A 26085-nucleotide genomic window follows, 5' to 3' on the forward strand; every position below is an offset into this window, starting at 1 on the left:
TACATAAAACTGGAATGTGGCTTGGAATTACTACATGGATCCAACATCATGTGAAATATGTAATTTGACGAAATATAAAATTGATGGCAATTGACAAACCCTTGTGTGATAATCTTATCCTTGTTTATCACTACCTAGCAATCCATGAGCGAAATAGATGGTATGTGACAGACTTTGTGATAATCTTGTCCTGGTTGACCATTCACCTCTTCACGTAATCTATCGTTGAACTCTTTGTGCATAGGACGAGTTGTTAATTCTTGGAGGGTATTGATGAATCTCAGCCCTTCAGGAATCATCTTCAAATCTTTGCAATATTTAATACACAAAGAAGAAAGGTTGCGCATTGCTCCTTTATCCACCACCCACCTCTCTAAATCATTCAAGGATATGAGTGTAAGAAACTTGAGTTGTGGAAATGAAGTTGCTAGGCATCTCATTTCTCCGTTGAGGAAAACTGTATCCTCCAGAACAAGCCTTTTTAACATGGGAAACTTTCCCAGCATTTGCACTAAATCACCCCTCTCAATATAATTATAACCACCAATGCCATTAAGTGTGAAATCAACTAAATTTGTACACATACCTTGTTGATAGCGTGGGAAACTGGAACTTATATAGTTGTGGAAGAGTGCTAAAGTGGTGAGTGAGGGAGACATCAATATCTTTCTCAAATTAATATCTTTTGATTCTTCCGCTGAACGGAAATCACAATACCCAATACTAAGATGTGCCTCACGTAGGAGGATATTTTCGCTTGTCATGTGATGGGCAATCATTGAGAATTCAGCATTACCACAAACTTCAATTTTCATATTTCGTAAATTAGTCAATTTGGGGATGTCTGCAAAGCGAACACATGAATGATATGACTCATCTCGTAACGTCTCCAACTCCTCCAACCCTTCCAGAATCAGTTGGTCTCCACATTCTCCAGTGACTTGTATATTCCCATTGAGAAATAGATGCTTCAATCTTTTCATCTTACAAATCACATTTGGCACTTTTATCTCACAATGTCTCCTCATTCTCAAATCTAATGTGTGGAGATTCGTCAAGTTGCTAATAGACAATGGTAGCTCTTCCACACGGCTCCCTAACAAACTCAAATATTTCAGATGAATTAGCTTACCTATCTCGTTAGATAACACAAATTGACCTTTTTCCAGAGAAAGAGTCCTGAGACATTTCAACTTGTTGAAATCGGTCCCACTGCCTTTAAAACCAATCTTTAACGCTATACAGAACCGTTCTTTCCATAGTAGAAGAGATCTCAGGTTCTTCGTGACTCCTGGATTGGTGAAATAGTCATTCGATTGCCAATCACAACGAATGACTAATCTTCTCGTAGTATGAGCAGAAGGAGCATCCAATGTTTGTTTGGGAAGATCAATGACCTTGAGAAACCCTTTTTCTTCTCCCTTTGATAAACAAAGATCACGCATCAAATCATGAAGCCGACATGATTTGAATTTATTATAGGCAATGGAATACTCATCCCTTTGTACTTGAACCATGCACCGAGATGCTAGTTCACTCAAATAACGTTCAGCCACATCCCTCAAAGTTTCATTTTTGCCCTTTTCTTCATAAGGAATCAGACCGTCCGCCATCCACAATAAATACAATCTTTCTGTATCTATTTCTTTGTCCTCGGGGAAACATCCCAAATAAAGAAAACACGGCTTCAAATAATAAGGTAAGACATTGTAGCTCAAGTCCAATACCTGTTTCACTTGTTTGTTGCTTACAACACCTTCCTCAGGACAATTCAAATATGTATCAATTTGTTGATTGACCCTTTCCCACTCGGCCAATGTTTTTTTACGGAGCAAAGACCCACCAAGAATTGAAATTGCCAGAGGTAGACAACCACATTTTCTTATCATTTCTCTTCCGATAGCTTCAAGCTTCGTAGAATGATAAACTTCCGCCGGATTTTGTATACTTGTAATCTTTGCACGATGATTTATGAAACAGAAAAACTTTGCAAGGAGAGAGGCTTCGGATGGACCTTGTTCGGTTTGAGATTCTGTACGAGGATTAAGATAGATTATTAAAACAAAACAAAAAAAAGAAAATTAGAATATTCAAGGTTTAATTTTAGTTGGAAGTGCATTCATAGATTTTTGCATGCAACATCATTTTATTAATTTCAATATTATAAAGATAAAAAGAGAAAACTATGGCTATGTTTGTTACCATTTTCAAATTCTTTCCACACTTTCCCCAAAATGAAAATTATCTTTCTACACTATTTTCAAAAACTTTCCCCAAAACAAATTCAAATATTTCTCTCTCTAACAAACATGATTTGACCGCTACAGTGAAAATTGTCTTCACTAAAATACAAAATCAAATCACTTTATCTTTTAAATTCTTCTTCCAAAATACCTTTTTCCAGCACCTTTCAGACATGATTTGACTTGCTACAGTACAAATTGTCTCCTCCCAAAACACAAACAAACTTTATTTAATTTTCAAATTCTTCTCCCAAAACATCTTTCCCCGAAATAAAATGGAAATGGAAGCCCAAAAGCTTACCAAACACAGCCAATAATCTCTAATCAGAAATCAAAAGCAAATACACCTATATAAATTCACTACGTAACAGTTTGCCATTCTTTCAACTTTCAACCATTTTTAGGGGAAAATGACAAAAGTTGCCTTTCGATAATTACCATTTGGAAAGTAATATTATGAATATTACTTTCTCTTCTCGGACAGTAATATTACTAATAATACTATCCTAAACAGTAATATTATTGCATGAGACAGTAATATTATAGTTGGAGACTGTAATCTTACGATCAAAGACAGCAAAATTGCAGGCCAAGACGATATAATTAATTAATACAGTAACATTACTGTCTCAAACAATTAAATTACTGTTTCAACCAGTTAAATTACTATTGGAGACAGTAATTTAACAGCCAAGACATTAATATTAATTAAAATAATTTTTTTAAGATTTAAAAAAAAAATCAATTAACAGTTAATTACTGTCTCCAGCAATTAAATTACCGTATGAGACAGTAATTTAGCAGTCAAAACAATAATGTTAATTAAAATAATTGTTTTAAGAGAACAAAGTCAATTAACATTTAAATTACTGTTGGAGATAGTAATTTAGCAGTCAAGACAGTAATATTAATTAAAATATTTTTTTATCGAAAAAAAGTCAACGGCGGTTGACCTACCAAAAAAAAATGTTTTCAAAAAAAATAAATAAAAAATCAACGTCGGAGACCGGCGGTCTCCGGTGGTGGTGTATCTAAATTGGGATCAAAATTAAAATTAGGGTCAATATTGGTTCATTGGCGAAGTTGAGCGAAATTGGGGTGTAAATCATGACATTGGAGTTGAATTGAGTTACAAGGAATTTGGGATAATTTTGGTATATATATAAAATGGTTTTTCTTATTTGCAAATAAATTTGAATGAGTTGAAAATATTTGAAAAACAAAAAATTAACCCTTTTTTGTTTTGACTTATTTCATATATTATTTTAAGTTTAATGTTTTGATATTTCAATAGACTAATGCTAGCCTAGGTTTATTAAATTAAATTAAGGGTTAAATACAAAAAACACTCCTATACAATGAATTTTGTATCATACACTCATTGTACTATATATAAATACAAAAAACCCCCTCACATTACATTTTTTCTAAAATATAACGAAAATACCCCTACTCAAGCGCATATATATATATATATATATATATATATATATATATATATATATGTATATATATATATATATATATATGTATATATATATATATATATATATATATGTATATATATATATATGTATATATATATATATATATATATATATATATATGTATATATATATATGTATATATATATATATGTATATATATATATATGTATATATATATATATGTATATATATATATATATATGTATATATACATATATATGTATATATATATATGTATATATACATATATGTATATATATATATATATATGTATATATATATATATGTATATATATATGTATATATATATATATATATGTATATATATATATATATATATACATATATCTATATATATATGTATATATATATATATATATGTATATATATATATATATATATGTAGTTTGAGCCATTTTCCACTACATATTTTACCATTTTTAGTCAATTTTACATGGAAAATTTTGATATTTATATTTTTTTCTCCAAAACATCTAATTGCTTAGATTTTTTTTAATTTTATGAATAAAACCTTTTATTTTTGTCATTTTGAGTTTCTTCATTTTTTTTTTCTTAAGTGTCTTCCGGTAGTTAAAACATCTTTACAATCCTATGATTGTTGAGAATTTGAACTACTGAAAGACATTTAAGAAAAAAATGAAGAAATTCAAACTGACGAAAATAAAAGGTTTTATTCATAAAATAAAAAAAAATCGAAGTAATTAAATGTTTTGAAGAAAAAAAAAATCAAAATTTCCCAACTAAAATTGACCCAAAAGGTTAAAAAATATGGTGGAAAATGGCTCAAACAAACCCTTATATTTATAGGCTTAGCAGGGGTATTTTCGTCATATTTTGGAAAAATATAACAGTAGGAGGTTTTTGTTTTTATGTGTAGTACAAGGGAGTATATGATACAAAGTTCATAGTACAGAAGAGTTTTTGTATTTAACCCTTAAAATAATTATAATTAAATACGTATAACAAAGTTTTATTATTAATAAAATATGTTGGTCTGGTTATTATCGACCAGCCGACTTTTGAGAACAATAAAAACCACCAACCGACCCATTTATACACATATCGGTTAAAATTGTCTCTCCGAGTCTATGGGCCGGTTGATTATGAGTTATAAGTAATGGAAAATCGTTCGAAAGTGGGTCGATTGGCAACCTGGCGGATAAAACCGATTGGCACAAGCCCTTAATATTTGAAATGTACAACACATTATTTATGTCATGAAAAAAAAAAGATTGTTTCCCTGTAAAGTTTTTTTCATCAGATAACATAGCTAATTTCTTAAAATTTTATAATTGGCTCATATTATCATGAAAGATATAAACTGCCTATTTGTGTGAGAAATAAATAATGTTTGGTTGGGGTAGATGTATATATAAAGATATATATATGGATGAGAAGATACAAAAACTGACCTCTTGGAAGTGCAATCTTCTGAAGTAATTCCCAGCCTTGATTTTCAGACAGAAAATCCAGTTTGTATAAGCATGCTTGAGGAGCAACTTTCTCGTTACGAGTGGTAAGCACAACTTTACAATTAGGATCCGTGATCGGAAAAGCTGCATCTATCTGGCGCCATTGACGAGTCTCCCATATATCATCAATCACAACGAGACACCTTTTCTTCTTCTGGACATCGTAAAGTTCCTTCACCAATTCAGACTGTTCCATCTTGCCGACCCGTTCCTTCTTTTCTTCGGGAAGTAGTTGCTTCAGAATTTCGATCAGAACAGCCTTGAGTTGAAATTGTTGTGTAACACAAACCCATGCACGAGCCTTAAAACAACCTCTCAAATCCTTGTGCCGGTAGATTTTTCTGGCAAGAGTGGTCTTCCCAAGACCTCCCATCCCATAAATCGATATCACACGATTAGGTCTCGTCCGATCCTTCACCAGTGATAGCAGAGACGCTATGTCCTTGTCCATACCGACAAAATATTCTTCATCTCTGTCTCCGTAAGTTTGTCTCAGCTCCTGTTGCGGGTCATTTGATGAGGTTCCTCCTGGGGGAGCCATAGAACCCAACCTCCCGGTGAGAGTTCTCAGGCTGGATCTAATGTCTTTGACCTCTTCCCCAATAACATGGGTACTTAACCACTCGTTAGATATGTATAGCACAACCCTTTTGAACCAGTTTACATGACTTCTGGATTTGACTTCAACAGCATATCTTTCGAGCGCGTACTCTGCTCTTGAAGCCAGTTCATCGAGCTCGGCGATCCAGTCAGCCAAAATAGCAGTTTTGTGTCTGTCTGGCCATTTGTCGGCATCCATTAACAAGCAGTGGATGGTTTTTAGCTCCCTCTCGACTCTCTCAACTTCATTGCTTACACCATATAAATATTTGGCTTCTCCAACCAGCAAATCACGAAGTGTTTGCAGAGACAGTTGAATAGTCGCACGAGCCATTAACTTAGATATTGGACACTTTACTCTATCGGGTTTTGAAGTTTTTGGATGGATATATCAACCTGCTTTGGCTGCATATATATATATACACATAAAACTTATTGTTAGAATGAAAAAGTAGATAATACCTGGATTTAATGAGACAGAATAACGAGACAATATTATTATAGAATAGTCAGCTATAATAGACAGAGATGCAATATTGAAAGACCCATTCTCTTCTAAATAGATTTCTAATGTAATAAAAAAACCTAAATTATATTCCAACACTTTTAATGTTTAACAATGACTCCCAATTTTTATTTGCGAAACTACAAATCAAGAACCCATATGTCAACTTTTGAACAAGACAATAATAACAATGTGCATCCCACCAGTTTAAAATGTTATATGTTATAATTCTCAGCAATTGACATTTTTCTAGTATTTCAGTCACTTTCTAATTATACAAGTAATACCTGAAACTGCCCGCATGGGTGTAGCTCAACTGGTTCCGGAGGTGGTAAGTTGGTGCAAGGTCCTATGATCGAATCCTGGCAGCCACAGTGTGGGAATTTCAACTCCAATGAGTTGGTTCCTTGTGGGCACCAGGTCCGGGTCCGCTACCTTAACGGGCCGTTGAGTTACCATGATTTACATTCCTCCATCAATCCTTGTCGGGCCAAGGGATGAGAGCCCTGGGGGCAAATAATTTCGCTTTTTGGTGCAAGTAATACCTGAAACTGAAGAGTCTTGCCTAAAATTGAACAAGCCCAACAAACTGAAGAGTCTTGCCTAAAATTGAACAAGCCCAACTAATTGTCATAGACGCCACGCCATCAATGGACTAATATATTAGGAGATATCAAGGAATTCGATATAGAAATCCATTTTCCCAAAGAATTGATTGAATTGTGGCAACTAATTTAATGTAACTAATAATAAAATAAAATAAAACAAAGAGTTACATATATATATGACCAATTCCGACTTTATAATAAAGAGCCGAAGAAATAAGTATAAGGCAAGAAGCAAATTGGTCTAAGAAGTAATCCAGATGTAATGAATTGGTAAAAGAACACTATATAAGATTATAAGTATGAGTTTGACTTTGTTAAAAATACAAATCACGGTTAGTATCTTCATTATCTAAAAGACATATCGGACTACTTGCATCTACTCCCAAGAAGGAAGACTTAAATACACATATTGTCCGGATCAGGGCCGGCCCTAGGATACTGGAGGCCCTAGGCGAAACCCAAAAATGAGGCCCTGGTTTTTTTTTTTTTTTTTTTTTTTTTTTTTTTTTTTTTTTTTTATCTTATGTAAAATTTATTTTTCTTGCTTTTATAGATGCAAATGTATTAATTAGATCTTCATATTCTAGTTCTTCTAATAAATCTTTTTCTATAGATAAAATAGCTAATTCACTTAATCGTTCTTGTGACATAGTTGAACGTAAATATGTTTTTATTAATTTTAACTTTGAAAAACTCATTTTGGCCGAAGCAACGGTTACAAATATTGTAAATATTATTCTATAGCATAATACACGTATTAGGATAAGTATCAATAACTTTTATATGATTAAGTATATCAATTGGTTTATCTATTTCGGAAGGTATGACTTTTCTTAACACTTTTAATTCATAATATAAATCCGAACAATCAATATCAGATAATGAGTTATGTTGTAAAGAATTTTCAAGATTAATACAACTTTCTTTCAAAGTGTTATCATCTAAAGACTTTAATTTTTTTATATTCAATAAAAATCCAAATGTATTTTGATATTGTTTAAACTGCTCGAATCTAGCTTTAATTGAAGAGATAGTTTGATCAACGATATATAAGAAATATTCTATCCTGAATGATTCTTCGGGTGATAATATAATATCATTACTTTGAGTTTCATCAAATTATTTTTTTCTACGCATCACACATTTTTCTCGAAATAATGGTTCAATTCCCATCTTTAAAGCAATTTCTTTAGTAGCATTAATAGCTAATTCAAACCTATTTTCTCTAAAATCCTCTAAAAATGGTACAAGATCTTGCAAGTGATCTATAGCGGAGTCAATGTGCATATCTTTAGATAGTAAATTTTTGCTAACACAATTAACGGCATGTAATAATTCAAACCAAATATTCATCCTAAGTAAAAATTCAAAATTTTCAATCTCATAAGTGGCTAAGCATTTAACTTCACTCTTTATTTTAGAATCTAAGGAAGTTTCTCCCAATTCAATCAAAGCATCTCTTATTTCGATAGGTGGACTTTGGATGGCTCTAACACTTTCAATGTGACTTTCCCACCGTGTTTGTGACAATGGTTTAACTGTTAATTTCTTTACATTATCCGTCAATATTTTCCATCTCTTTGTGGAACTAGAAAATATAGTATATATACGTTGTATGACTCCAAAGAAAGATATAGCTCTATGACAAGAATTGACCATGTCACAAATTACTAAATTAAGACTATGGCTATCTACCACAAGGAGTAGGGGTGAGTTCGGGACGGGATTTCGGGAATTCGGGATTTTCGGGATCGGGATTTCGGGATTCGGGATAGAAATTTTAAATCCCAATCCCGTCCCATACTATTAAATCCCGATAATATCGGTATCCCTAAATATTTCGGGAATTCGGGATTGGGATCGGGAATCCCATATTTTGCCGAAAAAACTAAGAAATATTGTTTTTTTTTCCATTAGTATTATTTCATACTCTAAACCAACTTGAATATATTATATACATACTATTGTTCTTGCACTATTTAGTTTTACCACAAAACTTGGAACAAATAAAATTTTAAAATTTTAAAAATAAGTCGAAACGATATATTATATTGTATTTCTCATATATATATATATATATATGTGTGTGTGTGTGTGTGTGTGTGTGGTTTTATTAGTTTTTTTTTTCTTAATTCCTAATTCGGGATTAAAATATCCCAATCGGGATTGAACCAATTCCCGATCCCGATCCCGTATTTGTTCCTAATCCCGATCCCGAATCCCGTAATCCCGAATTCCCGAAGTTTTAGTCCCAAATAGTAAAATTCCATTCGGGACGGGACGGGATCCCGAATCCCGATCCCAAAGTCCCAGCCCTAACAAGGAGTGTAAAATACTCTAGAATTTATATTTAGCAATCTTTTTTGCACACCTTGTTCTTTACCTTTTATGTTTGAACCATTATCATATCCTTGACCCCTCACATTATCAATATCAAGTTCAAGATTTTTTATTACATGTAGAAGTTCATCAAAAATACCTTTTTCCGTTATATCATCTATTTTTAAAAAATCTATAAAATATTCTTCTATTTGAATTGGATTCATAGATACATTCACACTTCTTAAAATAAGAGACATTTGTTCTTGATGACTTGTATTCGGAGTACAATCTTATATATAAAAGAAAGAAACGATGGGCAACCCTAAAAAACCCTAATGATATTTCTGTAATTATATATTTTTAATATTTTTTATGTACTAATTTTCAACAATTATCAATCTTCTATTTTTCTTCAATATATCTCAAATCTTAATAGTTAAATCTAAACTTATATATTTGAATTATAAATCTTAATATGTAAGATTTAAAAAAACTAATGTTATATAAAATATGAATAATACTACATTATTAAATTTTACTATGTTAATATACTATATTTTCTTATTATGTATTAAATTATTAAAAAAAATATTCACTTTTGAATTCCGTGCATCGCACGGGGAAAAAAATGCTAGTCAAGTATAACAGAAAAATATTTAGCCATTTTAATTCTCTTAATAATATTATTTTTTAATTCACAAGCTAACATATGCACCAATTCATTTTGTATATTATGCCCGAGGTAGTGAATATGTATTTCCCTATCTTTAATGCGCCTAAGGTGATCTTGCATTATAGGATCAAATTTCGCAATCATTTCAATTAGACTTAAAAAATTTCCATTGTTATTGTCATAAACTTTTTCAATTGTCCCACGAAAAGCCAAATTATTTTTAGCTAAAGTTTTCACAACCGCAATAATTCTTTTCGATACTTGTTTCCAATGTTCCTTTTCTCTCACTACAACAAAATGTAGCTATTACGACATAAGATTGGGGACATTTTTTTATAAATGCCTCAAATATAATTTGTTGGGACACTTGATAAAATTTTCTTATTTATAAGATATATAGGGGCATTTATTTTTTTAGGACAAATTTTTATAAATGCCTCAAATATAATTTATAAGGATATTTAGTTTTTTTTAATTAATTTTAAAACCTATAGGGACACTAATTGAATATATGCAATTTATGCAATAAAAAAATACAATATATGCAATTTATTATTCCACATATATCCGTAATTGAAAAGGTCAAGAGAAGATGGCTTGGTGGGCCATAGTCTTAGTGGGGCTATGCATATACACATTACGGAGATACTAAAAGTATACCGCCAATACTTCGCGGTATTTTAGTTTTCCCCAATTCTCTTCCCAAATACACCGTATTTCTCAAAAAAAACCCTGCGTCTTCCTTCCAACAACGACGGCCTTCATCTTTTTTTTTTTTTTTTTTTATTTCACCAGCAACAACGAGAAAGAGAAGATTCTAATCGAGTTCTGAAGTAATTTGGGCACTGATTTTTCTTTACGGTAATTGAGATTGAAATTTATCCCTCCGATTTTCAATTCCCAGTAATTAAATTAGAAGCCCTAAATTGTGATTTTGTAGTTTATATAAGTTTGTATGTATGTATATGTATAAATTGAAAATAGAAATAACAATATGCTAGAAATTAATTCTCATGTCAACCTCTGTGATTTTCCGAAAAAGAGGTTGGGAAATTGTAGGAGAAAAATACTAGTTTTTTCATAAAAGTTCTATAAAGAAATTATTTGTTTTTTTGGACATGTGAAGAAGAATGACTTTCTAATGTGGTACTCTTTTCCTTTTTTATTCTTGACTGGTGTGATTTTCCTAGACAAAGCATTATATATATTACTATTTATTTCATCTTACATCCATCTTTCCTGTATGAATATATGTATATATGTTTCTGTAATGTCATCTGTGTACTTAATTTTGATAGTACTAGCTGATAAAATTTTCTATCAGTAAAAAGTTCAACATCGATAATTTCGATGATTTATTTATCTTAAACTAACTAATTGTATATTACGTGATTCTACCAGGGATTCGCTATAGTATTTATCCTACTTGTTATATCTATTTTTCGTTTGGGAGAAGTGATAATAACACATCTATGTTAAATAATTGTAGGGGTTACGCATCGCTCTGAAGTTTTTGATCGTGGAATAAGTATTACGGTTGTTCAGGTTCGTGTTTTTTTATCACAATGATGTTTTATTTTTCAATAAGGTACATTTGGACTATCATAACCTTCTTGCGTAAAATGTGTTCTATAAGATAAGTTTGGTATAATAAGAAGCAACATCTAGGGTGACATATATATTTTCATCTAGATCCAAACTTATCAGTACCTTAGTTTCTTAACGTTACTACAGATCTAGAACAAATGATTGTTTTGTACCTCTAAATCATTGGTTTCTTAATAGCCAATATAGATGTCTTTTAATATTTTTTTTACTTAATTAATCTAACTTGATATGCATCTCGATTTTTGTTATCTTGTTACAAGTCGCAAACGCAAACCTAATAATTATTTGGTTATAAGTGTGACGAAAAAGGTTTGTTATTGCTTTCTTCCCAGCCCTTTTGTTTTATATTATTATGTCATGAAAATTATTATTACTTGAAGCACATCTTTCAGATCATATGAGTATGATGTTCACATGTTTATTTGTTGTTAATGTGCAATATTTTATTTCAGTAGGGTCGTAATGGATAAGAGTTGGATGCATAAACCAAGGTCTACAAAAGTATATAAAAATGGGTTAAACCAATTTCTAGACATGGCTTTTGCTAATGTATCTCTCAATGGAAAAATTATATGTCCGTGCAAATACTGTAAAAATGCAAAATGGGCAAGTAGAGAGATAGCAAAAGAGCATCTTCTTGTAGATGGATTTATTAAAGGTTATACGCATTGGGTTATACACGGGGAAGATACATCATCTAGTCAAACTAGATTTGATAATTTTGATCAATCTGATATGTTCGATGATATGGATGATTTGGTACATGATGCTTTTGGGATTAAAGGTCCAGATGAAAGCACGAGAGAAGAACCTAATGAACAAGCTAAAACTTTTTACAAGTTACTAGGTGATGCCCAGCAAGAATTATATCCTGGGTGTAAGAAGTTTTCAAAACTTGCATTTATTCTTCGATTATTTCACTTGAAATGCATGGGTAAATGGTCTAACAAAACATTTACACTGCTACTTGAGTTGTTGAAAGAGGCTTTTCCTGATGTGACTGAGTCTTTGCCTAAGTCTTATTATGAAATGCAAAAGATTATTGGGGCATTAGGACTCTCTTGCATCAAGATTGATTCGTGTCCTAATGATTGCATGTTATACTGGAAAAAACATGAAAATGACACCTTTTGTCATATTTGTAACACACCAAGATATAAGCAAAGTCAAAATGATGTACCTGATGAAGAAGATTCATCTGTGAAGCCTAAAAAAATTGCAACTAAGGTGTTGAGATATTTTCCCCTTACACCTAGGCTTCAAAGAATCTTTATGTCATCTAAGACAGCATCTTTAATGAGATGGCACAAAGAAGAATGCACTAAGGATGGATGCATGAGACATCCTAGCGATTCTCCTGTGTGGCATGCCTTTGATCGTCAACATAAAGAATTTGCAAAAGATTCCCGAAATGTAAGACTTGGTCTAGCTTCAGACGGATTCAGTCCATTTAAAACTTTAAGTGTCACTCACAGTACATGGCCTGTGATAGTGACCCCATATAACATACCTCCATGGATGTGCATGAAAGAGCCATTTTTCTTTTTGACTCTACTCATACCTGGTCCATCATCTCCTGGGAATAACATTGATGTGTACTTACAACCTTTGGTAGAAGAACTAAAGGAATTGTGGAATGGGGTCGAAACATATGATGCATCAAGCAAGAAAAATTTTAATATGCGTGTCTCTTTATTGTGGACCATTAATGATTTTCCGGCATATGCAAATTTATCCGGTTGGAGTACGAAAGGGGAACTAGCTTGTCCAATGTGCCATAAAGACACATGGTCTAAATACTTATATCGAAGTCGAAAGCAGTGTTACATGGGTCATCGTAGATTTTTAAGCTCTAATCATCCTTATAGAAAAGATGCTAATTCTTTTGATGGCAAAGAGGAGCATGGCACACCACCTTTACCTTTAACAGGGGATAAAATACTTGAGGACTTAGGTGAGTTAAATGTGAAATTCGGGAAGAAAGTGAATGATAATCCTACTCTTCCTTACAACTGGAAAAAAAGAAGTATATTCTTTAACTTGCCGTATTGGAAAGATATCATACTGCGTCACAACTTGGACGTAATGCATATAGAGAAAAACGTTTGCGATAATGTACTTGGTACTTTACTAAATTTGGAAGGAAAAACAAAGGACCATGAAAACTCTCGTCTGGATTTAAAAGATATGGGAATAAGACATGCACTTCATCCTACTATTCTTGAATCTGGAAGAAAGTATTTGCCTGCTGCATCTTTTTCAATGAGCAAAAAGGAGAAAGAAGTATTTTTTGAGATCCTACAGAATGTTAAAGTTCCAGATGGATATGCTTCCAATATTTCCAAGCGTGTGCAAGCTAAACCATTTAAACTCTCCGGTCTAAAAAGCCATGACAATCATATATTGATGCAACAATTGCTTCCGATTAGTTTGCGTAAACTTTTACCGAAGCACGTTCGAACACCTTTGATTAACTTGTGCACCTTTTTTAGAGAGTTGTGTTCTAAAGTTCTTAATCCCCAAGATTTAATTCGTTTGGAAGAAGAAATTTCCAATATTCTTTGTGAGTTGGAAAAAATATTCCCCCCATCTTTTTTTGATGTCATGGTTCATTTAACAATACATTTGGCATATGAGGCTCGACTTGGAGGACCAGTACAATACCGTTGGATGTATCCTATTGAAAGGTAATTTTTATTTATTTTCTTGATTAATTTGTACTAAAAAATAATTAATTTTATTATGTATTTCAACTACAGGTATTTATCGACATTAAAATCATATGTTCGTAACCGAAGTCGTCCTGAGGGTTCGATTGCCGAAGGTTATTTGATGGAAGAATGCTTAAACTTTTGTTCTAGATACTTTGAGGATGTGGAGACTAAATTTAACAAGCTTCATAGGAATGAGGATATTCGTGGTGAGAGCACATTAGAGTTTCCTATCTACTCTTATCCCGGACGTCATATTGGGAGAAGAAATTGCATAGTTCTTGATAAGAAAATATGTACCAAGGCACATCAATATATTTTGTTCAATTGCGGTGAAGCTGACTCTTTCATTGAGTAAGATATTTTATATAAAAAATTAATGAACTTTATTTTTATTGTTGTACATTTATATTTTTCATGTGTAAATTTTCTACAGAGAACACAAGGCCATAGTAAAAGCTGCAAACCCTCGCCTCAACAAAAGAGATATTGAAAGAATCAGCAGTGAAACTTTTGCCAATTGGTTATATAATCGTGTAAGACATGTCATATAATTTTTTATTTTATTATTTTTTAATTTTTTTGATTTTATATTTCATATGGTTTTCTAATATAGAATCAAAATCAAATAGGTTGAAGGATTACATCTTGCTGGAAATGAAGTTTCGAAAGAATTGAGGGCCTTAGCTCGAGGTCCTAATCCATCTGGAAAGCGATATCGTGGATTTATTATCAATGGTTTTCGGTTCCATGTAAAAACTACTGAGAATAGAAGGAAGACACAAAACAGTGGTGTGGTTGTCACAGCACAAACTAGTAGTTTTGCAAGTAGAAGTGACAATAATCCAATTATTGGAGATGTCACTTACTATGGGGTATTAAATGATATAATTGAACTTGAATACTCTGAGGGGAGAAAAGTTGTAGTGTTTGATTGTGATTGGGTCTCAACAGGAAGCGCAGTGAAGCAAGATGAATATGGTTTCACCTTGGTTAATTTTTCTCGAGCACGGCAAAATAGTGAACCCTTCATCTTAGCAAGCCAGGCACAACAAATTTTTTATGTAGATGACCCGAACGAGAAGGGGTGGCGTGTAGTTGTGAAGACAACTGCGAGAGATTCGTTTGACATGAATCCAGTCTCGAATTTCGATATAGATACACTTCATGCTAATAATGATTTTAATGCCCAATTGAATGATGGAGATGAACACATTTGGGTTAGGGGAGATGTAGATGGAGTTATGGTTTAGGAATTTTTTTTATTCCAACGAATATATACTTGAACTATAATTAAGTGTTCCTTTAATTTCTGCTTTCGAATTGTTTTAAGTGCATTTATTTGTCTACTCTTGCATTTTAATCTTTTATTTGAATCTCGTTGATGCTAATTATACACATTACTTGAGTTCTTGGTTGGTAAGTTATTTCTCTTAAAAAAATAATCTCTTTACTTAATAATGTTTATAATAACCTCATATATTTTTGTTTTGTTTTACTTTACAGATTATGGCTCCAAAAAATCGTCCTCCTCATAGCAAGCGTATAACGTGTGAAGCATTTGAGCATCCTGGCCAACCTTCCAACTTAAAATCTTGTCAAAATCGTATGTTCAGAATAAACTTAATTATATTGCTAAAAAATTACTTTTATGTTTTACTGGTTAATCATATTGTTTCCTGCATTAACTTATTTATTCTAAGTTACAGCAGGTCAACTAGGTGTGAATTCAAATCAACCAAAAGCACTTCCTTTCCTCTGACCAAACTCTAATTTTTTTTCTCACAATCATAATATTAAAACCAACTTAATTAAATTCTTCTGTTTTTCTTTTATGTTTCATCACTTAATCATATTGCTTATCCAATATATTTTTTTTATTTTAACACACTTCAGCTTGGTACGAGTTCAAATAAACTCAGAATTAAATTAATCATATTTTTGTATTTTTAGTAGTTAATTATATTCATGTTTCACTAATCTCTTTATTTTAAGTTCCCGGTGAACTAGGTAGGCATTCAACTCAGCTCAAATCAACAACTTCGCGATCTGACCAAGCTTCGAATTTAAACCGTAACCTCAAAATCGTCTTAATTATAATTTTAATTTTAATTTTATGTTTTACTACTTAATCATATTTTTTTATGCACTAACTTTCTCATGTTAAGTTGCAGGGCAGCTTGATATGAGATCAAATCGATCCAAAGCAACTACTTTACAGTCTAATGTTCATGTACCTACATGTCAAATAACTGATGGTGTTTTTGCTAATGCTTGTGATCCTACTGGCAATGACAATATGGTCGATATTGTGGAGAATGTGGTTGATATTGGTAGAAACTTTTCTTTATCGCAATTTACTGTATACTTTTGCTATTTTTGTACTTCAAATTGGTATATTCTTAATTAATGCAGTCGACAATAAACAAAAAAGGGTGAGAGGAGCTACTTGTATGCCTAAGGTTTGGGGACAACAACCGGATGAACTTGTTGTTGTTTCATTCAACGAACTTGGACAGCCAAAAGATCAAGATAAGACAAGCACTTTGTCTCATTTTTTGGGTACGATTGCTAGGAATGGAAGATATTGTCCCCTTAACTATGAAGATTGGAGACTGATGCCTTATTCATATAAGGAAGAAATGCTTAAGATTGTAAAGGTAATGAATCAAATTTTCAGATATTTTAAATCTAGTTGAAGGTAATGAATTAGTTTTAAACTAGTGTAAATATATATCTTATTGATGTTAGTATTTTATATGCGTAGGCAAGATTTGAATTACCACCGGGACATGAAAGTTACATTTTGAGGTCCATAAACAAAAAGTGGAGAAATTGGAAAAGTTCTGTGAAGAGTTTGAATTTTGATCCAGATATCTCTACTGATCAACAAACAACCAAAATACCCGATCGAGTCAATGAAGATCAATATAAGTCTCTAGTTCATCACTGGATGTCTGATAAGTCGAAGGTATGAATTACACATCACTATAATTAATACATATCACTCTTACTTTTTTTTATATATAATTTATGATATTATTATTATTTCCATGTCTTCACTTTACTCTCATACTTAAAACTCCTACTACTTTAGGAACGAAGCAAAAAGAATAAAAATAGTCGTGGTGAGCTAAAGTTGTTTCATTGTATGGGCAAGAAAAGTTTTGCTGTGGTGAAAGAAAAATTGGTAATATTATTTCTTGTTAATTAATATTACTTTCTTGTTTATGATTAATATTTAACTTTTGAATATAATTACTAATTTATATGTAGAAGGAAAAACTTGGAAGATATCCTACACGAGCGGAATTATTTGAAGAATGCTATTATAAGGAAGATAGTTCATCGACAAGTGAGGCGGTAAAAGGAGTAGTTGTAAGTTTATGTATATAATTTAATTTAGATAATATTTTTATATTTTTTTATGTTCGTAGTTTGCTTGACAGGGGTAGTATTTTATTTACATTTACTTGGATGACTAACTTTGTTTTAGGGAAAAATGAGACAACTAGCTCCTCAATATTCTCAAAACATAGACAATCACCAAGATAGCAACATGTACAATGATGATGATTTATTTGCAAAAGTAATGGGTAAAGATAAGGATGGACATGTACGCATGTATGGATTGGGAGTTACACCAGCTGATGTTTATGGGGAAAAACCTAGCCGTTCTACGCTTCTTAGGAAGGCCATGGAGTACAAAACGAAGTATTTGGAAGCAATGAAAAAATATGATACATTGTCAGCAAATGTTCACGTAGGTCAATCAGATGGACAACTTGAAGCTGAAAGCTTTCCAGAACAGGAAATTGCTCCTGAAAAATCTCCAATCGCGACTCCAAATGAACAAAATGATTCTTTTTATGTTCCTAATGCATTTTTAAGTGAGCAAGTTGGTGCTCAAAGTCCTTCGTTATCAGTTTCAAATGAGGAACACTCATTTAGAACAAGTTCACTTTCTACGTCTATCAAGGTAACAAAAATAAAACATGTAATTTGTTATATATATAATTTTTTGTATATATTTGATGCACTAATTAGCAAAAACTCGTTCACAGGGTGGTTCTTATGTTGTTTTGAAAAGTCTTGCAAATATGAATGAAATAGTGGCAACTGGTATAGTGGACAAGATGGACCATATCAGCGTAAATGGAATAGATTTGGGGCCCGACTTTTGCCAAGTTGTCATTCAATATCCGGTAAACAAAGATGCAAGATTAGTTTTACCCTATAATCATATTCAAACCATTGGAAATGCTATCGGAGTACCAGTTGCTTGGCCCATATCATTGGTATGTCTATTTGATCCTTCAACATCTTTATCTTATTTTTATATCTACATTATCGTCTTTTGTTGATGCTTAATATTAACTTATTGGGAGATATAGATTGAACTTGTTATCTCTGTTAGTTAATGTTTGTTGGTAAATATTTTAATTTTGCTTTACTTACATAATATTGATACTTAAATGGACCAAATGCATGGATTTTTTTGATATACTGTTGAATTCAACCATGAACAGTACAATGAAATATAACTACCACCAGATCATTTTTTCAATTTACAACTTTGAATTTTAAGTACATTGGTGACCTTAAAAAATAGGAATATAATTGTCAGCAAGAGTTTGATTTCATGCAGAGTGAATGGTTTCCTTTACATAGACAATTGATTTAGTTTTTTTTTTTGGTAATCTATTTTATTTATTGGTTTTCTTTTCATAGGTCTAGTTGATTTGGTAATCCTTTTATTATTCTAGTCTATTCTCTTTACTGATGGTGAATGAATTTGTTGATATATGTAGTAAATTTGTCTGAATGGAGATAATATTTTACTATTTATTTATAATTAATACATATTTGTGTACATGCAGGTCGCTTTGGATGATGAATTTCATTATTAATAAAATCAAGGCGATGGGGGTTGAATCATAATTTGAGTTCGTAGTGTAGTGCGAGCATATAATGATTTGGTAACACGATGTTTTTCATCTTTTTTTTTCAAATAACTTAGGACACTGAATTTGATTCTAGATTTTGTCTCACTATTGTTTTGTTAGAGAATTTCTCGTATCTTTGAATATTGTTGTTCTTTGGAGATTGATTATACTAATACTTTGCCTTCATTGTTGAAACTTTTGAATGTTAATTTTTATTTCTTATATGCACGTTTATTTTCTATGTACTTTTAAAGTGTAGTTATAGCATGATTTAGATTATGCATGTGGATTGGAAGTTTAGTTTGGATACTATCATATGATATTCCAAAAATTAGTTACGACATTTGATTTTACCCATTTAATAAGAATTTTGAGCATCCTGTAATATTTATTTGAATATTTTTAAATATTGTAAAATTTATTCGATTTAAAAATAATTGTGCTGATAAGATTTTAATAGGATATTAAAAAATGTCCTTATAAGTATATTAAGAGACAATTATAAATGTCGTATGACAATCTTTTGGAGACACATATAGATATATGTTCTCTATAATAAGTGTCCCAACACAGTTTATTTATTACGCGTATTATATATTTAGGAGACACATATTTGTGCCTCAAAAATAGTCTATTTGGACATATATAAGTGTCTCGAAAGGAATTTGTTTTAAGGGCATAAATAAGTGTCCCATGAGCTATTGCGACATACAACTACGCGACACATATTTTTTTTGCCCCTAAAACTATAAGTGCCTCAATATGGTATATGTTGGGACGTTTATTTGTGTCCTTATAAGCACATTTTGTTGTAGTGTCTCTTTAGTTTTCTTGTATACTATGATCAATTGTTTTATTGCTTCGCAATCTTGTTTCTAAATTCATCCAATCATACATGTTATTAATATGTTCACTAGATGTCTCATGAGTTTTTAATATAGTACTAATATTTTCCAATCATTAACTCCGCCACCAAAAAAATTACTTGAAGTAGTTTTAATGCTAAACAACTTGCAACAAAAACAAAATACTTTATCTACACTTTTTGAATATACGAGCCATCTCCTATCATATTTCTCTCGATTAGGTAAATTTCGAATATAACTTGAAATAGAGAAATGTCTACCATCACGATCTTTTGGAAAATCTATATTAGTAATTCTAATAGGACATTTTTCCACTAGTAAATCTCATAATTTTGTATTTATATTGAACCAATTTGCCGGATCAAATTTATCAAGAAAGTTGGCATTTTCTTTAATTACATTATGATCCGTAGCAATATTTTGATTTGAATTATTAACATTATTTTGATTTTCTTCTCGCATAGGAATTTTATTTTAATAATTAGTAGGATTATCAATTGGAACAACAATTAGATTATCATTTTGAATATTTAGAATATTATCATTTTGAAAATCATTAGGATTATCGTTTTGGGCATTCATAGGAATTTCAAGTTCGTTTCTAGCATTTTGATTCCTCCTATTCATAAATAATCTTTCTATAACTCCCCTTTGAGAGTCATCATCTTTCTTTAGTTTTTCTTGTCTTTTTCTTTTTTGACAACCAGACATGTAATGTCTACCACTCGACATAATAAAGCAAACGGAGATTAGCAATCCTAAGAAAGTAGAAAAATAGAACCTGAAAATTGCAAGTTTTTTTCTTTTTATTTGCGAAAATTCTGGAAATTGCAAGTTCGAAGCCTAGTAGCCAACAGAATAAAATCTGAATAATAACCTGCAAAAAAAGTAGAAACAAGAAAGACATACGTAAAGAAAAATGATAAGGAAAAAAAATAAAAGAAATCGTCAAACAAAAAGAAAATAATTTTTTTTTGAGATTTTGTTGTGTGATTCACGTTGAGTGGCAAGCGTTTTTGGTGGATTTTTTTTTTACATAAGAAGAGAGAAGAAGAAGAAGAAGAAGAAGAAGAAGAAGAAGAAGAAGAAGAAGAAGAAGAAGAAGAAGAAGAAGAAGAAGAAGAAGAAGAAGAAGAAGAAGAAGAAGAAGAAGAAGAAGAAGAAGAAGTGTGAAGGAGACAAAAAAAAGCAATTTAGAAGAATATAACGTGAATTCAGGGAAACTGAAAAGTCTTGATTTATGGGATATAGTGAGAGAATAGTGAGATTGTGTGAAGTGGGCTCTAGTAAATTAAGGAAATAAACGTTTTTTTATAGAAGATGAGAAAATTGTACGGTTGATTGAGAATATGATTTAATGTGGACTCTATATTAAATGTGAGAAAATTTTAGTTAATATATATATATATATATATAATATGTGTATCTAGGTGGGGCCCCCTAAAATTGGGGGCCCTAGTCAAATACCTCATTTGCCTATTGGTAAAGCCGGGCCTGGTCCGGATAAAAAAATGTTTCGTAAATAAACTCACCCCCATATTTTTTTTTCAAAATACTCCTTAAGGTATAAATTACACTCAATTCATCCACGAAACTCTAACTTAACTGATTGCACATTGACCTCGGATTTAAACAAATATATCACATTAACCCTCATTTTCAGAGTTTTTTATTTTTTTTTCAATAATTTTTTTTCGTCCGGTCGTTGGCGTTGACTTTTTTCTTTTTGAAATTATTTTTGCCCAGTATCTTTTTTCCACCACCGCCGGTTTCCGACAATGACTTTTGATTTGCTTTTTCATTTTCTTTTTCATTTTTTAAACGACCAACATAGTGATACTGCATGCCAAGACAATAACATTAATACTAACACAACTGATCTGGGCCCAATTAGTTACCCTATAGAACCCATTAAGGAAAAATCCCATGAGAAGCCCCCCATGACGCGACATGACCCCACTAGGCCCATTACTTTCTTTACCACGTGGGATGGCCGGCTGACTGACGGACTACCTTTACGGCTGAAACAAAATCGAAAAGCTTGCAGTGACAAAGACATGAAGACCACCCACGTGGGATCCAAGAGCGAGGCGACCTCAATAGTGACTAGTGAGCTCTCCCCCGCAAACGAGCCTTCCTTTTGCACGACCAACGAGGCTCGCAGCACAAAACAAGGGCTCGCTACCAGATGACAAATGACCCTGGGAGGTCACATCATCTCCGCGTAAGGGTATGGACAAAAGTAAAAGAGGGCCCCACCATCTCACTTAGAAGGCATGTATAAATAGCAGCGTTGAGGTACAATACACAGGACACCACTTTACACTTTTAAAGTATATGCGTTTTCCCTCCCCCTCTGTACCCCGACTAACTTGATCGTAGAAGTGCTAACGTTGAGAGACTCTTTCCGGTACTCCTTTTTTTGAAGGTATTAGGATTAGTATTAGTATTAATATTAGTATTATTATTAATATTAGTATTAATATTAGAATTATTATTAGTATTTGGATTAGTATTTGCACTAGTATTAGTACTAGTATGAATATTATTATTTGTATTAGTATTAATATTAGTATTATTATTCGTATTATTATTAGTATTTGTATCAATAGTAACATCAGTATTAGCGTTACTATTAATATTTGATATTATTATTAGTATCAATATCAATATAAGTATGAATATGACTATTAATATGACTATAAGTATGAGTATGAGTATGAGTATGAGTATGAGTATGAGTATGAGTATGAGTATGAGTATGAGTATGAGTATGAGTATGAGCATGAGGATGAGTACGAGTACGAGTATTTAGGGTTAGTGTTAGTGTTAGTATGAGTATGAGTAGGGGTGAAAGTCGGATGGATCGGATCGGAATTAGCCTTTTCGGAAAATTTTCAAAAAATTTCGGAAGTGCAAAATCAATTCCAATTCCAAAAGGCCCGAAAATTTCAGAATTTCGGATAAAGTTTCGGAAATCACATTAGTTTTAAAATTTCACAACTTAGCAGGAATTTTATGAAAATTTCATGATTTTCCAAAAATAAGAACATCCACGTCGACAAAAGTAAAACTAATATCTACTAAATTTCAGTTCAAAAATATAAATAAAAATAAACCACATCTTAATATCCAATAAAACTTCTTACATCATTTCAATATGTCAAAATCATTAAACAAGACTTAAATCAAATTTCATAGAAAAAACTTAAAATAAGTATTATATAATATATATTATTTATAAGTGTATTTTTGGAGAAAGAATCGGATTTTTTCGGAATTAATTTTGGAAATAGAAATTCCAAAGTTTTTTATATAATTCCAATTCTAATCCAAAAAATTCGGAAAAATTCGGAAATCGGAATTTCGGAAGTTGGAATGAAAAAAGTTGTTCCAAAATCGGAACATTTCGGATCGGGATCGGCGGAAATTGGAATTTCCATTCCAATATGACTAATATTATTAATATTATGCGTTATTATAGTATTAATATCAGTATTAGTAACAAAATTTGTATTAGTATTAGTATTAGTATTAGTATTAGTATTAGTATTAGTATTAGTATTAGTATTAATATTAGTATTAGTGTTAGTATTCACATTGGTATTGGTATTGATATTGGTATTGATATGTGTATTGGTATTGGTAGTTGTACTAGTATTGGTATTTGGTTTGGTATTGATGATATTAGTATTGGTATTGATATTTATATTAGTATTGATATTGTTGTTGGTAATGATTTTGATATTGATATTGGTATTAATATAATATTATGATTAATATTAGTATTAGTATTAGTATTATATTAGTCGGAGTATGTCCTTCCTTCTAATTATTAGCCTTATAAATTCCATTTTCCCGTAAAAAAAAATTAGCTATAAGACCACTTAAGAGGTTCATTAAGATAATATTATCATAATTTTGCATTTTGAGTTTTTGAATTTTGATTTCTTTTATATACTTATAATAAATTTATAATTACAAAAGTTGATTGGTCGGGTAATTATTGACCAATCGACTTTTGAGGAAGTTGAAAACCATCAATTGATCTATTTATAAACGTGTCTGTTAAATTTATCGGACCGACTATGGATTGCTTGATTTTGTAAGTAAAATAATAGATTTTGATATAAACGTAATATGATATATAATATGTGCATATGCTGGTGAGTTCATTGCAAAGAACCCATGTGAAAAGTCTAATTGTCGAAAAATTCTTATGTTAAAAAAATTAGCACTGACCGTGCTATGATGAGTTTTATTTAGTCCACTACCCCTTTCATCATATTTTTTTTGTTTGACTTAAATAAAATGACTAAACTACTCTAATTAAATAATATAGGTAAAATGTAAATTAATTTGTGTGAAAAAACAAAAAAGAAAAAAAAAAGAAAAAGAAAAAAAACATAATGAAAGAGGGGGCTGCAACTCATCTTCTTTCTCAAAACCACCCGTTATTCCCTCGGGTGAGGTTGAAACTTTTGCTTCTTCTTCTTATTCTTACTGTGCTCTCCACCAACACGGTCAACATCGAAGAGAAACGACGAATCCGACGACGGCGGCCAACCACCATGTCGATGGCGCTGAGTTTTCTTCTTATGCAAACCCCACGTTGTTCCCTTTTAGCCACAAAACTAGAAAATGGAAAAAAAAAAAAGGTAGAAAGAAATTTGCTTTTCGAAAAAATCAGTCCTAACTCCGCGACGTGGTTGGTGAGGGCGGGGAGAGAGAAAGAGCTCATCAAGCAGAGTGAGGAAGAGACGGCGGAGGGTTGCGCGGTCGTAGGATGGGTGGAATGAGAAGGGATAGGAAGAGTAGTGGACGACGACGAGGATGCGGTGGAGGCGGGCTTCGAGAGAATTGCGCAGCCGGCGGAGATATTGGATAAATAATGAAACCCATGATAGAGAAATTAAAGTGGAAGTGTGTGTATTTGTGTGTGTTACTACATGTGTTTGGATTTCATTGGGAGATAGGCTTTATGAAAAATATCAGGGACTGAATTGAAACATTTGAAAATTTCAATTTGGTTACGAAAATAATGGGGTGAATCTATAAATTCTTAAATTTATGATTTAAAGGGTATTTAAGTATTTGCAAGTCGAAAAACACACTCCCACTCACTTAACTGGCGAGTGTATTGCACGATCATGGGCTAGGAGGTTTCATGGCTTTTACTATATTTAATAGGGGGTAAAATGCTAGTACTTTTAACATCGGGATTTTTTTGGCAGTTAAACATATCACAGGACTACAGCTTGCTAAAAATTCTATGATGGTAAATAAAAGAAAATGCTATTTGCGGTCACAAAATTGCTATTCGCGGTTTCTAACAAAACCCCCAAAACTTTTAAAAATATCAAAAAACCCCCCAAAACTGCAAATAGCAAAAAAAAGAAAAAAAAATTCGAAAATTCGAAATCAAGCTTGAAGAAGGGTTGGGCTTCGATTTTTTGATGTAATTTCGACACTTTTATGTGTAATATGCATTGGGTAGGTCGATTACAGAACCAATTTCATGTTAAAAAGCCCTACAAATTGATTTGTAGGGCTTTTTTTTTCGCAAAAAAATGGTCGAACGCCCAAGATGGGCGCCCAAGGCGTGTACGAACGCCCATTCCGGGCGGGCGTTCGTACACGCCTTGGGCGCCCATCTTGGGCGTTCGACAATTTAAAAAAAAAAAAAAAAAAGTTTTTGCACTGGATTTTTTTGGAAAGTTTTGGGGTTTTAGTGGAATAAAGTGTTTTTATTGGGGGGTTTTGTCAAAAACCGCAAATAGCAATTTTCAAACCGCAAAAAACAATTCCCTAAATAAATATACATACAAAAATAAACTTTGGTATTCAATTTAAAAAAAAAAATAATATGTAATTCGAGTACCAAATGCAAATAACTCCCTCTCAGGCCAATTCAATTTCTAACGTCCATGAAAACAAACCGAATTTCCCACCTTTTATCTCTCTCTCCCAATTTTCTCCTCTCCATTCATCTTCTCCGCCTCCATTCTCTCTGCCATCGGCAC

At 31.9% G+C, this 26085-nt stretch overlaps 4 protein-coding genes across 6 annotated transcripts; 3 read left to right on the plus strand and 1 right to left on the minus strand.

The window, feature by feature from the left end:
• Nucleotides 1–134: 134 nt before the first annotated feature.
• On the minus strand, nucleotides 135–6157 carry LOC148769006 (putative disease resistance protein At1g50180). Its single transcript, XM_088820906.1, has 2 exons — nucleotides 5164–6157; nucleotides 135–2032 (listed from the first exon to the last, which is right to left on the minus strand). Exons 1-2 carry the CDS (start codon nucleotides 6155–6157, stop codon nucleotides 135–137), a joined length of 2892 nt encoding a protein of 963 aa, XP_088677032.1.
• A 4430-nt stretch (nucleotides 6158–10587) lies between these two features.
• LOC105973467 (uncharacterized) lies at nucleotides 10588–19391 on the plus strand. Of its 3 annotated transcripts, none has more exons than XM_088820775.1 (12): nucleotides 10588–10792; nucleotides 11421–11476; nucleotides 15757–15856; nucleotides 16246–16323; nucleotides 16425–16583; nucleotides 16666–16910; nucleotides 17018–17221; nucleotides 17348–17440; nucleotides 17527–17628; nucleotides 17747–18229; nucleotides 18315–18548; nucleotides 19131–19391. In XM_088820775.1, the coding sequence occupies exons 3-12, from the start codon at nucleotides 15760–15762 to the stop codon at nucleotides 19158–19160; spliced, it is 1725 nt and encodes a 574-aa protein (XP_088676901.1). In that variant the 5' UTR covers nucleotides 10588–10792; nucleotides 11421–11476; nucleotides 15757–15759; the 3' UTR covers nucleotides 19161–19391. The 3 variants fall into 3 exon arrangements, with proteins under 3 accessions (XP_088676901.1, XP_088676903.1, XP_088676902.1); XM_088820777.1 differs by having other exon boundaries at nucleotides 16261–16323; XM_088820776.1 differs by lacking the exons at nucleotides 10588–10792; nucleotides 11421–11476 and having other exon boundaries at nucleotides 15750–15856.
• LOC148769007 (uncharacterized) lies at nucleotides 11981–14230 on the plus strand. The gene has a single exon (XM_088820778.1). The coding sequence runs from the start codon at nucleotides 12002–12004 to the stop codon at nucleotides 14228–14230; it is 2229 nt and encodes a 742-aa protein (XP_088676904.1). The 5' UTR covers nucleotides 11981–12001.
• On the plus strand, nucleotides 14372–15590 carry LOC148769008 (uncharacterized). Its single transcript, XM_088820907.1, has 3 exons — nucleotides 14372–14604; nucleotides 14687–14786; nucleotides 14883–15590. Exons 1-3 carry the CDS (start codon nucleotides 14372–14374, stop codon nucleotides 15501–15503), a joined length of 954 nt encoding a protein of 317 aa, XP_088677033.1. The 3' UTR covers nucleotides 15504–15590.
• Nucleotides 19392–26085: the final 6694 nt, after the last annotated feature.

This window comes from Erythranthe guttata, chromosome 7, assembly GCF_056151865.1.
Source record: "Erythranthe guttata isolate IM_541 chromosome 7, IM_541, whole genome shotgun sequence".
Taxonomy (NCBI): Eukaryota; Viridiplantae; Streptophyta; class Magnoliopsida; order Lamiales; family Phrymaceae; genus Erythranthe; species Erythranthe guttata.